General features: G+C 54.6%; 1 protein-coding gene across 3 annotated transcripts in view; it reads left to right on the forward strand.

Annotated features, from left to right (window-relative positions):
- Foxp4 (forkhead box P4) overlaps positions 1-14,270 on the forward strand; it is a 35,301-nt gene that overhangs the window by 18,216 nt on the left and 2,815 nt on the right. Inside the window, exons 3-13 of one of the 3 annotated variants that reach the window (XM_028766564.1) lie at positions 3,790-3,912; positions 4,292-4,378; positions 5,839-5,986; positions 6,092-6,305; positions 6,547-6,651; positions 7,334-7,421; positions 8,705-8,788; positions 8,942-9,110; positions 9,194-9,270; positions 9,964-10,065; positions 13,365-13,486. In XM_028766564.1, the coding sequence (XP_028622397.1) occupies positions 3,790-3,912; positions 4,292-4,378; positions 5,839-5,986; positions 6,092-6,305; positions 6,547-6,651; positions 7,334-7,421; positions 8,705-8,788; positions 8,942-9,110; positions 9,194-9,270; positions 9,964-10,065; positions 13,365-13,486 (1,319 nt within the window). The remainder of the gene's footprint in view (positions 1-3,789; positions 3,913-4,291; positions 4,379-5,838; positions 5,987-6,091; positions 6,306-6,546; positions 6,652-7,333; positions 7,422-8,704; positions 8,789-8,941; positions 9,111-9,193; positions 9,271-9,963; positions 10,066-13,364; positions 13,487-14,270) is intronic. The other 2 variants (XM_028766565.1, XM_028766566.1) reach the window with 2 other exon arrangements.

Here is a 14,270-nt window from a genome sequence, read left to right on the forward strand (position 1 = left end):
AGAGAGAGAGAGAGAGAGAGAGAGAGAGAGAGAGAGAGAGAGAGAGCGCGAGCGCGAGCGCTGTTTGAGCGCTGTTTATCCTGCAGTCAGCTTTGCTCTCGGTGTCTCCCAGCCCCTTGCCATCTTTGCTGTCCCTAAGGAGGGACCATCAGAATGGTATCCTCAAGTGGGACTCAGGGCCTAGGAACCTAGAAATGGCTTTCCTGTGGGCTCTGGGCTGGTGGGGAAATGGGAGACTAAAGCAGAAATCACATGCTATGGATTTGGGACTTGAGTGACATGGGTCACAGAGGGAGGTTGTTGGGACCCCATGGGCACATTCTCCCCCAGGATGGGCTGTTTTTCCCTTACCTCATTTACTATCTTCCTGCAGTCAGCATCAGTGAGCTTCCAAGCAGCAGTGAGGCTGAGGGGTGGCCGTCGCTGTAGACAGGTAGAAATCAGTCATTGGGGACTGAGCAGGCACCAGGAATTTTGAGGAGATAACCAGGATCAGGTTCATTGGCTCGTCAGCACCACAGTTCCAAAAGGTGTGCCTTTTCTTTGACTGTGTTCTATGGAGTTTGGGTTTTTTTTTTTCTTTGTTTTATTTGAGATAGGGTCCTAGCCAGGCTGGGGTGCAGCACACTCTCAGTCTCAGCACTCAGGAGGCAGAGGCAGGCAGATGGTATCTGAGTTCAGGGCCAGCTTGGTCTACAGAGAGTGTTCCAGGAAAGCCTGGGCTATACAGAGAAAAACCATCTCAAAAAAAAAAAAAAAATAGGATCTTGTGTAGCCCAGGCTAGCCTCCAGTTCTGTATGTAGCTATAGAGGAAGATGACCTTGAACTTCTGGTCCTTCTGTCTCCTCCTAGGATTATAGACGTACTCCTCCACCTCTGGTTTGTACAGTGCTAGGAGTTAAACCCAGAGCTCTGTGGGCATTTGGATAAGTGCTAGCACTAAGCTGCATTCCTACCCTCCTTCCTATCCCTGTTTTATTTAGTTCTTTGGAACAAGGTCTCCTGGCTGTAGTCCTGATTGGCCTGGAATTCACTATATTGTCCAGGCTGGCCTCAGACTTGAGGTAATCCTCCTGCCTCAGACTCCATGTGCTGGGATCATAGACACTCCACCCCGTTCCTGGCCACCACTGTCTTTCCTGCATTTGAAGTAGGTGGAGGGCTGGGACCTGAGCATATTTGGCTGAAAACTCAGCATCTCCCTGCCATGCACTCTGGGCTATGTAGCTGCCTAGGCTGGTTTCTAGGCAGGCTCAAAGCTATTGAGCCTCCCAGCTGACCAGGGTCCATGCTGACCCAGCCCAGCCCAGTAAGTCTGCAGGGATGCCCTGAGAGGGAGGGTCTCCACTCACTTCGGAGCCCCACTGAGCCAACCACCTGGAGACAGAACATAGGGCGAAGGCTGCCTAGGCGTCCACTTGGGCTTCCGCAACCAACTGGCAAGAGGCACAGGGGCCAGACTTGCCTTGTAAGATCATCTCTTCCATTCCCCTGCCTCTGAGTGTGAAAGCCCCAAGGAAGTATAGGCACAACACTGTCAGCCATCCACACCCTGGTGCCCAGATGATCCTCTGGGTCTCCCTGCTGGTCAGGACTCAGCGGCTGCTCTGGACATTCAGGAAGAAATGGCGTGTTAGGAGCTAGACCACCCGCCTGGCACCTGCCTGAAACAGCAGCGCCTTCATTTTCTCCTTCATGAGGCTGAGAAGGGAAGGTGTTCAAATCCCAGGGGCCAGGTAGGGACACTGATACTTAGTGATTTCAAAGAGCAGCTCAGCGGCTGGGTGGGTAAAAGTGCCACTCGAGCCTGCTACCAGAATAGGAACCCGTTGTGGAAAAGAACCAGCTCCCTCCCAAAAGTCCTTTGTGGAAGAGTCAGTCTCTCTCTCTCTCTCTCTCTCTCTCTCTCTCTCTCTCTCTCTCTCTCTCTGTGTGTGTGTGTGTCCCCGTGTGTCTGTGTGTCTGTCTGTGTGTGTCTGTGTGTCTGTGTCTGAGACTAACTGGATTGTGACTTTCCTGGGACCCCAGAAGCTTTAAGCAAGGTCTCTGTGTATGAGAGAAACTAAGAGCTGGCTTGTCACCCTTCCTGGGGGCTTCAGTACAGATCTGGGTTCAGAGTATTGGTTATGTGTAGGAGAAAGAAGGATTAGAGACATTGAGGCGTCCTGGGGGTGCTTGTTGCTCTTGATTGAGAGCTTTGTAATCTCTGGTTTAAGGGTTAGCTCAGAGCTGAGGCCTGAGATGGGGCATGGAGGGGCCGGAGGGCATCCCCTCCTCCCCTGCCTCACAGGCCAGGCTGGGGTCAAGGGAAGGGTCTCCTAGACACCTAACCTGTCTCCACCCCGACCTGCTCACTGACTTGCTTCCTGACAGCCCATCCCCCTCCCCTCCATCTGAGTCCTAACACCTACAAAGAAACTTCTGGTCAGTTGGGAAAGGCCATTCGGTTCTGGGAGCCAGTGCTTAGCTGAGCACCTATTGTGCCCCAGGTCCTGCATTATGGGACAGGAGTAAAAAGTTAGTCATGTGTGTGCTGGGCTCACAGAGTGCCGAGGATACAGACAGTTCCGTGGGAGCACCTGGCTGCCACTATACGACTGTGTGATGGCTTAGACTGTGCTGTGTGGCTGAGGGAGCTCAGAGAAGGTAGACCAATGGGAAAATATGACGTCATTGTTTTTTCTAGAAGCTGTTTTACTGTAGGTGAATCCTGCGCCTCCTAGAGAGTGCTAACAGGATCAGGAGACAGACAGCCCCTCTGTTTGGGCTTCAGAGAGCCTGAGCTCATTTCTTGAAGCCCAGCTCCTGAGTTTGAGGACAGTGACATCCCAGAGAGGGCAAGTGATTCTAAGCCTGCTGGCCTGCTATGCTGTCCAATGCACTAGCATGCACACTCACCAGAATGGTCCCAGGAGTGTGTGCTCTCTGGGCATCTGCTCTGGACCACCATGTGTGGGACTAAGTGGGCTCGTGCCAGAGTGTGATCATGTCAAGTGTGCTTCTTTGGGGAAGACTGGATCTCACCGTATAGCTCTGGCTGGCCCAGAATTTGCTATGTCCACCAGACCGATGTTAAACTCACAAGATCTGCCTGCTGGGATTACAGGCAGTTATCACCATGTCCGGGAGGTGGGCAGCTTTTGGTTCTGCCCTCCTACACAGGCTCACCTTGGCTCAAACATGCTCTGTAAGAGCTGGATATGGCCCAGTGGCCTGCCCCAGTGCCATCTAATCTCCGACATCTGGAACCAGTGCAACCACAACCATTCTAATAGGCGACGGCTTCGTGCCAGCCTCTGACTGCTGTCCTTGTTAATCCTGTAGTAGCCCGAAGAGGTTGACGGTGTCGCCAGTTACCTTTTATCAGAGAACAGGGTAAATCATCTGTCCAGAGACAGAGCTCTGCCGAGTGTGTGGCTGGTTCATTCTGTAATCACAGCACTTGGAAGGCCGAGGCAAGAGGAGTGTGAGGCCAGCTGGGCATCAGAATGAGAATGTCTTCAAACAAAACAAATGAAGTACAGAGGCATAGACTTCTGATCCCAGCACTTGGGAAATAGGAAGATTAGGAGTTCAAGGCCAACCTGGAACATATGGTGACACCCTGTCTCATCACCCCCTCCAAAAAAAAATACAAAATAACAACAAAAACAATAATAGTAATAAATAACATATAAAAAGAGACACAGGCAGAATATGAAGCCAGGCAGGTGCCCCGGGAGCTACTCTGCCATACAGTGGGGTGGAGCCTTGGGTCCTGCCTCTGACTCATGGGGTGAATCCCACAGGTGCCTGTATCTGTGGCCATGATGTCCCAGCAGATGCTTACCCCCCAGCAGATGCAGCAGATCCTGTCACCACCTCAGCTGCAGGCCTTGCTGCAGCAGCAACAGGCTCTCATGCTCCAGCAGGTGAGTCTAGCCCCAGGGCACACACCCCACCCCACCCCACCCCCACTGCTCCCTCCCTGAGCCTCCCTGAGGACCTAGGCTGTGGCAGAAACCAGAGAGACTGCCCATGCCAGGTGGATCTGCATTCTTTCAGGGCCCTGGGACAGCCCCCCAGTATTTTCCACCCTTCTTTCTCATGGGCTGACCTCACTTGAGAACTCTGGGGGGAGCAGGCTGAAGTCCTGGAACACCATGCTTCCCAATCCCCAACACACACACACTCTGTGACATGCTGAAGAGATTAGGTCACTCTCCCTGGCTGGCCCTGTTCACTGAACTCCCATTGGGGCCTGGCTTGGGTCTAGCAGCTCCCGGAAGCTGCCCCCTCTTGTTCCCCCAGCTGCAGGAATATTACAAGAAGCAGCAGGAGCAGCTCCACCTGCAACTGCTCACCCAGCAGCAGGCTGGGAAACAGCAGCCCAAAGAGGTGAGTGATGAGGGGGCCCAGTCTCCTTCAGTGATGTCCCCTAAAGGCTCCAGTCCCAACACCTACAGTCCAACCTTCTCCTCTAGCCTGACAAGAAGCCTTGTGGGAATAGTAGAAAACTAGAATAAAAAAAAAAAACTGTAAGAAAAGTGTTCGAGAGAGAAGTTAGGGGTGAATACTCACATGCCTCCAACCACTTAGCCCTAACCGTCCTCTCCTTGTCTTATACCGTACTGTCTCTGCACACGTGTCTGGGAGTGTGTGCAAACCATCCCGTGTGTCTGGTGGGCTTGGCTTATATGCAGCAGATTCCTGTCATGCCATCTCCCTGCTAACATTGTCCCTGAAGAACCAGCTGTCCCATCCTGAGGACTGTCAGCAGTATACCTCCATACCTCAGCCTGCCCTAGCCTCTGTCCTGTCCCATGATGCCTTGTGCCTCCCTCACCAGTTTATCCTTGAAACCCCCGCCCAGCCTTCTGCTCTACCTTCTGCCACAGTTCCTCCTGAGAGGCAACATCAGGTCCCTCCTTCACCTGACGATACTGTAGTCCCACTTCCCAGAAAGCTGCTCTGATGGTAGCCAGGTATTCCCCACCCCCTCAGCCCTACCAGTGTGCTTTCAACTGCTACAGATCTGGTTTTGATTCTCTAAGCTGTTTATCCTCTTGCTGCAATGAATTGCAACCCCAAATAGACGCCAACCCACCCTCCAGGGCAGGCAGGCAGGCAGAGGGATCCTTGCCTCCTCAAACATCCAGGACAGGCTTTGGCTCTCTGGGTTCAGGAAACTTGTTGACAGCCTGACTTGTCAGTGCCTGTGTGGAGAACTGAATGGGGAGACGTGGGGGAACATATATGGAGGAGCTTGTGTCTGGGCAGCAGTGACGTCACTGTTCCGAGACTCAGCTGAGGCTGGCCATATCCACTCCTTTAGCACTGTATCTAAACTAGGACGGGATGGGTTGGGGTGTGAAGTCTCCCCCGCCCCAGAAAAAGGGGGCCCTGAGCAAGTGGGAAGGGTCTCCTCCAAGTGGGAGTGGTCCCCAGAACTGACAGGCTCATCCATCTCTGTGATGAGAGAGAGACCCCATCACCCCCACCCCCACCCTCCCCAGCACACAGCTGCAGCGTGCATAGCAGAAGCTGCCGCCGAGGAGGAGGAGGAGGAGGAGGGAGGAGGGAGGAGGGAGGGAGGGAGGGCGTCGTGCTGCGTGTCTGGGTCTGCTGTGTGTGTTTGCGCGTGTGCGTGCGTGCGTGCATGCGTGTGTTTACTGCGAGAAGGCATGCAGCCCTATGGAAGCTGGGCCGGGAGCAGAGAAGCTGCAGCTGCAGACGCTACCACGACAGCTCCAGGGGCTGACAGGCCCTGGGAGGGGGTGGCGGCAGCGTGGGGGCCAGATGGCACTGCTGAGGCCAACGGCACCCCTCTCTGCCCACCCCCTCGGACTCCCTCCCAGGCTCTGGGGAACAAACAGCTGGCCTTCCAGCAGCAGCTCCTGCAGATGCAACAGTTGCAGCAGCAGCATTTGCTCAACCTACAGAGGCAGGGGCTGGTCAGCCTGCAGCCTAGCCAAGCCTCAGGGCCTCTCCAGGCCCTCCCGCAAGGTGAGCGATGCCCTACCCCGCCCCCAACCCCACAGCTTTTACTAAGCCCTGGATAATGCACAGGCCCTGCTGTGCTCCCAGCCAGCCAGCCTCTATCTCCTGCAGCAGCCGTGTGCCCGACAGACCTGCCCCAGCTGTGGAAAGGCGAGGGTGCCCCGGGGCAGCCTGCCGAGGACAGCGGCAGGCAGGAGGGGCTGGACCTCGCCAGCACAGCTGCTACTGCTACCTCGTTCGCCAGCCCCCCCAAGGTCTCCCCACCCCTATCCCACCACCCCTTACCCAACGGACAACCCACTGTGCTCACATCCCGGAGAGACAGGTATGGATGGCCCTGGGGGTAGCACGTGGCAAGGCCCCACTCTGGGTTGTACTTGGAAACCCGAGGCACTGTGGTGGGGACCTAGAGGGAGGGATGGGCTGGAGCTCGGGGACCAGGAGTTCACGTCTTCTCCCAGGGAATACAGAATGCTTAGCCAGTAGTAGAGACAAAAGCTGGGCCCAAGGCTGCTGAGGAGAGAGCATCCTTGGCTCTGACCACTACCTCTTCCCTCCCCTTCCAGCTCCTCCCATGAGGAGACCCCCAGTTCCCACCCTCTTTACGGACATGGAGAATGCAAGTGGCCAGGCTGTGAGACCCTGTGTGAAGACCTGGGCCAGTTTATCAAGTAGGTGTCACTCAGCCCTCTCCCTGCAGGAACCCTCTGTCCAGTCTGCTCTTGTCATCTGGAGTCCTACCTAATGTCTGAGCAGAGCTGAGCCAAGTGGAATCGAGCAGTGTGGTGGCCTAGCTCTTCTGCTGCTTCCCCACCCACCCACCCCCCATATTCCTGCTGGCAGCTTCTCCCGCCAACTCTCCCCCACTCCAGAGCAGGGGTGTCAGAGGAGGAAGCCTATCTCTCCACATCCTGGAGAGTGATGGCCTAGGACGGCCAGCCCGAGGACAGGCGGGGTGGGAGGCAGACAAGCGGCTGGCAGCAGGCGGCCAGCTGCCACCACAGTGCCAAGCTCTGTCACTGACTGATTAACTCCGCTGTCTCCCGGACCCTTGCAGCATCAGGGTCAAACAAATTGTTTTCACGCTTCGTCAGAGGTTTACTTAATTAGTTCATTTGCAATTAGATCTCTCTGTAGCCCGGTTTTAGCTAAGACATCAAAGGAGGCTGAGGAGAAAGCTTCTTCAACTGCCGCACCCCCCCCCCTTTGTTCCAGCCTTCTCTTCTTTGTATCTCTTCTTCTGTCTGCTTTTCTGGCTAAGGGCTGGCTGACAGACTGAGGGGTTGGAGGATGGGTTAGAGGGGTAAAGTAGAAAAGCCCAGACCTCACTCTCTTCTCTGCCCTCCTCCTAAGACACCTCAACACAGAACATGCTTTGGATGACCGGAGTACAGCCCAATGCCGCGTGCAGATGCAGGTGGTCCAACAGCTGGAGATCCAGGTGTGACCCGAGGGTGTGCAGGAGGGGTCTGGGAGGGTCCTGTGGTCACAGTCCAGCTTACGCTCTCTGGGTCTTATTTACCATCGTGTGAGGTGAGGACCAAGACTCATGTGAATGGCTAATGTATAGACCTACTGTGTGTGCTAATGTGTAGGCCTACTGTGTGGCGTGCCATCTAGGTAGCTCAAGGCATCCTCAGAGTGGTCTGCCTGCAGGATACTGTCATCTCCATATAACACAGGCCTAGGGAGACTGAATAACTTTCAAGTAGCTACTTGGCGAATGGAGGGGTTTGCCTGCAGGATACTGTCATCTCCATATAACACAGGCCTAGGGAGACTGAATAATTTTCAAGTAGCTACTCGGCGAATGGAGGGGCTGGGATTAGAACCCTTGTTCCCGCATCTTCTCTTAAGGAAGAGAGTCAGCGAGTCAGCCATCTACATTTAACCATCTCTGGATCCTCACAGGGTGGAGAGAGGGTAGTTGTAAAAGATGCATCAGATTTATGAATGGAGGAAGTGAATCATTTACCCATTCCCACATGCCTCTTCAGTAGTGAGCCAGGCAGGCACCGGGGTGGTGTCTGCCTTCCATGGGGAGAAAGGGCGCCTTGCTGGTTGGAAAACGGTTGCCCGTGTGTAAGGTGGTGTGAGCCCAGGACACCTGTGGAGAAAGGGAGAGAGCTTCACATCCTGGGCCTGAGGAGCTGGGAGTCCAGAGAAGCAAAGAATAGCCGAGGCCTTTAGCAAGTTTTCAGAAGTGAGGCACAGAGGGAAACAGGTGCCTCTTTGTGTATGTGTGTGTGGGGGGGAAACAGAGGAGAAGGTGTGTGTGTGTGTGTGTGTGTGTGTGTGTGTGAAAGGAGTGGTGTGTCTGTGTGTGAGAGAGAGGTAGGGAAAGGGAGGTGTGTGTGTGTGTATGTATGTGCTCATGTGTATGTAGTGACAGGTGGGGGAGGGGAGGGGTATGTGTGTGTGTCTGTGAGAGAGGTGTGGAAAGGGAGGTGTGTGCGTGTGTGTGTGTGCACGTGTATGTGCATGTGTGTGTGACAGAGAGGTGGGAAGGGGTGTATGTGTGTGAGAGGTGGGGAATGGGAGGTGTGTGCGTGCCTGTGTGCGTGCGTGCGTGCGTGTGTGTGTGTGTGTGTGTGTGTGTGTCTGTGTGTTGGAACTTTCTGAGGGGCTTCCGGTGATGGTGACGGGTAGCCTGTAAGGGATAAGAACCCATTGTCCCCCTTTCCCCCCCTTACTGTGCCTCTCCTTTCCTGTGCCTTTTCACAGCTGGCCAAGGAGAGTGAGCGGCTGCAGGCCATGATGGCACATCTGCATATGCGGCCTTCAGAGCCCAAGCCCTTCAGCCAGCCAGTGAGTGTGCCCTGCCCCCATTTCCCAGCATCCCCCAGTCCTCCCACAGCACAGCCCTGGCCTTCCGGGAACAGCCTCTTTGGGTGCCTTTCTCAGCACCGACTCCGTTGCTCACAGCTGAACCCAGTCCCTGGCTCCCCCTCATTCTCCAAGGTGACCGTCTCCGCAGACCCGTTCCCAGATGGTCTCGTGCATCCCCCGACTTCAGCCGCCGCCCCTGTCACACCCCTGCGTCCCCCTGGCCTGGGCTCTGCCTCTTTGCACGGTGGGGGCCCTGCCCGCAGGAGAAGCAACGACAAATTCTGCTCCCCTATCTCCTCAGGTGAGGCTGCTGTGGGAGGGAGGTCCCCCACCCCCATGTGGCTTCCCGATCTGGCTGCCTCACCTTCTGCCTGTCTCCCCCAGAGCTGGCCCAGAATCACGAGTTCTACAAGAACGCTGACGTCAGGCCGCCCTTCACCTACGCCTCCCTCATCCGCCAGGTAAGCATGGAAGGCAAGAGGGATGGGAAAGGCAAGTTAGCTGCACCCAGACCTCCTGATTCCTGACCGTAAGCTCCCTCCCTCCTGGGCCCCTCTCATCCGGTCTGCCTCCTGCAGGCTGGGGCTTAGTCTGCCTGCAGCTCACTGGGTACAGTCCCATTCGTTTTCCTGACCGTACTCACAGTGTGACGCTCATTCCTGCATACGCACTTAGCCTCCTTCTATTCCTTCACTCCTGTCCACAAGCCTCCTGTTCTTAATGCTCACACTGCTGTTCCTAAGCCCGCGACCTGCTCTTACACACATGGCTGTGCTGTGGGACTTCCTACAGGTGTGCGTTCTCTCACACTCTCAGGGGCCACTTTGCCCAAATAAAGAAAATTCCTAACCGCCTCAACAACAGGGCTTCCTCAGGATAGAGAGTGTGAAGCTGTTCTCCCCTCTCCCCCAACACCGAAGAGGCGCCATGTCCCTTGTGCACATGCTCAGCTCCTGGAGGCCGGGCTCCCAATACCCTCCGCTCTCTAGCTCATTAGCCTAGCGGGGACTCCCAACATGCCTCGCAAAAGACTCCTGCATCTATCCATCTGGTCCACACACATTGCCTTGAGTCTCACGAGTGAGTCGGGGGCAACAGGGCCGTGCGGCCTTCAGATCTAGGCTGAGGGTCTCTTTGCCCATCCTTGCCTGCAGGCCATTCTGGAAACTCCAGATAGGCAGCTGACTCTTAATGAGATCTATAACTGGTTCACCAGGATGTTCGCCTATTTCCGAAGAAACACGGCCACCTGGAAGGTAAGGCCCGTCCTATCCCCCCCTCATCCTGCCTTTCTTCTCCAAACTGCCACATCCTACTGAGACCAAGGCTACCTAAGACTTTGTCTCCTCAACAGTTCTGCAGAAATAGCCCACCAGGGCCACAAACAGCCCTCACCCCATCCCCTCAGCAGGAACTCCAGGGTGTTCCTAACTCCCTTTTTGTAAATCAGGAGACGTGTTGTATTGTCTCAGCTGGTCTTAAAACCCTGGGTTCAAATGATCACCCTGCCTCCACCTCCCCAAAGGCAAAGATCTCAAGTGAACATCATCACACCGTTAGGCAGTTGCTGAGCGTGGAACCCAGCCCTGTGTGTGCACAGCATGCAGTGTCTTCCTCTTAATGACCTTGGCCGGCCTTGCACTGTCTCTTTAACGGGAAGAAAGTACTTCTCTCTTGTATGGTACAAAGAATCCAGCCCCCTGAGACAGGGTCTCGGGAGGGTTGACAGTCAGCTTAGTGGTGGCTGGTCTTGGGGTAAATTCATGGTTCTAGGTTTCATAACTAATCAAGTCCAGGAGGAGGTCAAAGTGTACACTGGCCTCAGTACATGGGTAGACAGAGGCCCTATAGACCATTCCCAGGGACACAAATGGATACAGACAACACCCAACTCACCAGTGGCAGGGAGATAATTGTCTCTATTCAATTAGTCATTTAACACTTTCAGCCATAAGCATTTTCCTGGGGGACCAAAGGAATGCAAAGTCCTAGGAAAATGGGCCAGAGATGTAGGCTGGGACACTAAGCTATTCTATGGTGGAGATAGGGTATGCTTGGGCACCGTGTGTGTGTGTTGCGCTGTGCAGCAAGATGGGGAGGTGGTATCTAAATTAAGGCGGAGTTGGACGAGGAGGAGGAAGTGGGAGGTGGAGTATTGGCCCTTTCAGGAAGTCTAGATACGGGAGAGGGCGTCTCTCAGAACCCTAATTGTATCCCTGGCTCTCGGGTCCCCCTGCTGGCCAGTGAAAAAACTGCAGTCAAACAGACCACCTCCTGCAGTGTGATGGGTCTCTAAACAGTGTGACGGAGGAGGCCCTCCGCGTCAGGGCACCGCCAAGCACTGGGTGGGATCTGCAGCTGCCCAGCCTTTCCTACCTTGGTAGTGTACAAAGGAATACCAGAAGTGCCTACCACGGCATCTTCCCTTTCCTATGCCAAGCCCCCAAAGCTTAAGAGAGACTATGCAGCAGGGGCAACCACTCTGATTGGCTATGAGTGATGTCACTTCCTGGTAACCACGGCCCTGCCCTCTTTTTGAGCCAGCATCGTGTTTTAGAAGCCACCCTGGTCCAGCCTTCGACGTCTAGGCCAGGTCAGATGGCAGACTTTACAGATGATACAATCCCATCACCTAAAGTTGAATACAGTGTAGAGCTGGTTCAGGCGGCTTTCATAGCGTCTCAGTGGCCGTGCCGAGAGCCTCCCCTTGGTCTCTGTTTCATCCCTCACACACACAACCCTAATCTGGTTCCGATACAATGTAGCTTGTTGCAACCTGCACCACCCAGGGGTGCCACACTGCCCTGTCAGGTCAGACTATGTGGCTTGAGAGTCACACTGACTTTGAGAGTTCTTTTCAGCCAGCCAACTTCACTCCTGCCACTGGGAAAAATGTAGCCTGTGGTTTCTTCCCTCTGCCTCTGTCCCATCTATTTTGCGCCTTCTCTGGGTGACCTCGCTCTACATCATTTGGGTTTCTTGATCCCCACCCCACCCCCAACCCCTTCTGGTCCCCATCCATAGGCCATGCAGGCTGCTGTAGACCTAGGGCATCCAGGCTTGGGAGTGGGCGTGTGCCAAGCCAGCTGCCATTTCTTAGGGACAGAGCTACCATCTGCCAAGTCGATGGTCTTCAGCAGCCCTCCCATGTCCGTCCCCTCCTCGGGCCTGTGTTGTGGGTCCATCCTTTTGTTTACGCAGCCCCCGCCAGACCCCTTAAATTGCCGTTAATGTTTCAGCGTAACGAATTAGTCTCTCGTCACGAATCAGGCTTCGAAACGAGGGAAAAAAAGCCCCGGCGAGGCCACCCTCGGAAATTGGGGTCATTCTCATTTGCAAAGCGGAGGATCGGAGCCCCGTAATGCGGGCAAATTTATTCCGAGGCAGGAGCCCCGGCGTGATTAGGCCCTTTGTAATTATCGCTCCGTGAGATTCCACTCCAGCCGCCCGCCTCCCTCGTGGATTAGCAAGCGAGTCGGAAAAATACACAGGATTTAATTAGAGGCAAATTAAAATTGGTAATGAAATCGGGCCAGTTGCAAGAGGCAAGAGTTGGAAGAGAGGGAGAGGGGATCTCCAGGGGCACCCACTGCCCGCCCTGCCCGCTTTCTTCCCCGTTTAGAAATGTAAAGAGGAGACGGGGATGGGCGGGCTGGAGGAGACTTGATGGGGGACAGGTAATGGGGACAGGGCTGAGGCTGCTGGTGAGAGACAGAAAAACTGGAAGCGGAGATATGGAGGTGGGACCAAGGGACCTGGGGATGGGTGGATCAGCGCCCTCACCCAGGTTTCCAGAGGGAATTGGGCCCAGCAACACCCCCCTCCACCATGCGTCCTACCAACCAGGTGACCTCAATTTCTGAAGTTTTCTTTCCAGGAGGAGGAAGTGACAAGATGTCTTACCTTCTCTCTGGTCTTGTTGTCTCACCACTGTGTGTTTAGGCTGTCTTTTCAAGTCAGCAGTTGGCTTCCAGGTGTATCTATTAGGCTCCACTGCATACCTGTGCTCCCAGGAAGCCGTCTGTCCAGAGCCACAGCTCAAAGCCTCGGCCCTCAGACTCCTAGGGGCTCAGTAAAGGTAGTAAAGACCATGAGCTAGTTGCCGAAGTTATTTGCAATGCTCCTTGTGTGTTTGAGGTACAGTGTCCCAGCCTTTCTAAGCCACCGGGGTTCCTGTGCAATCTTAAAATCAGAAGTCAGGAATGATTTCTGCCAGTGTGTTTAGTCAGTGAGGGTGGAGAAAGGAACAATTTAATTTCATCGGCAACAGCATTTTCTTGAAACGGGGCCTCTATGTAGTCCAGGCTGGCCTGAACCCCTTTTATAGACTAGGTTGGCCTCTGTGTCCCGAGTACTCAGATTAAAGGCATGTAGCACCACACTCTATCCGGGATGACACTCTCTGAGGTGAGGCGGACATTGAGAACTTTCCCTCTCACTACCCCTGAGCCGAGAACATGGTGATTGTTTCCTGGGACATGAGATGTGGGACCATGGGAAGATTCTCTGTGTATATTCACTGAACGAAGATGAATCCCACTCATTGCATCCCCAGAATGCCGTGCGCCACAACCTCAGCCTGCACAAGTGTTTCGTCCGAGTGGAGAACGTCAAGGGGGCCGTGTGGACCGTGGATGAACGGGAATATCAGAAACGGAGACCACCAAAGATGACAGGGTATGTGAGCCCTTAGCTGGGCAAGCTGCCCCCACCCTGGCCTGAGCCGGCTCAGCTCCTGCTTTCTCAGGGACACCCTGGGTTCCTGATGCCACCGTGAGAAGGGAATGTAGGTGTCAAGGGTGGAGGAGACCAGTGTGCATGGACGTAACTAACAATCCTGAGATGCGCACTGCCAGCCTCCGTTCTCACTTCTGAATAAGAGAAGGAATCACAGAGAACAGAGTACCAGAGAGATGAAGTCCACCGTAATCACGGCTAGAGCTGGGATATGGGCTGAGGTGACAGCTGCCGTCCTAAACTCTTCCCGCCATAGGAAAAGAATCCTGGACCCCGTGTCTTTATTTCACAGTGGAAGAGTTGAGTGGAGAGGGCCAGGGGCTGGCGGGAAGCCAGCGGGAAAGCAGGTTGGTGGCAGAGCTGGGTCCAGGACCAGGCCTCACATCAGATTTATGCTCTGTTTCAGCACACAGTAGGTCAAATAAGGAGAGGTCCTTATCACACAAGCACCTGCTTTATTGCCTACATACATTGGCGCTGGGCTCCTGGCTCAGGGGAGACCTGAAGTAGGCTAAGATACCTTTAGTACCAGATGTTTCTTTTCCCCAAGCAACAGGCTTGCTTTGCTTTGCAACCGCAGAGTAGCAGGTGCAGGGTGAGATTGTGAAATGCCCTACTACGTGCCCGCATTCCAGCCTCTGCACTTGGTAGTGTTCTCTCATTACCAGCCTGGACCCAGTTGCTTCTCTCCTACTGTGTGACCTCAGAGAGCTTTCTGAGAGCC

This window comes from Grammomys surdaster, unplaced genomic scaffold, assembly GCF_004785775.1.
Source record: "Grammomys surdaster isolate TR1022 unplaced genomic scaffold, NIH_TR_1.0 169, whole genome shotgun sequence".
Classification (NCBI taxonomy): domain Eukaryota; kingdom Metazoa; phylum Chordata; class Mammalia; order Rodentia; family Muridae; genus Grammomys; species Grammomys surdaster.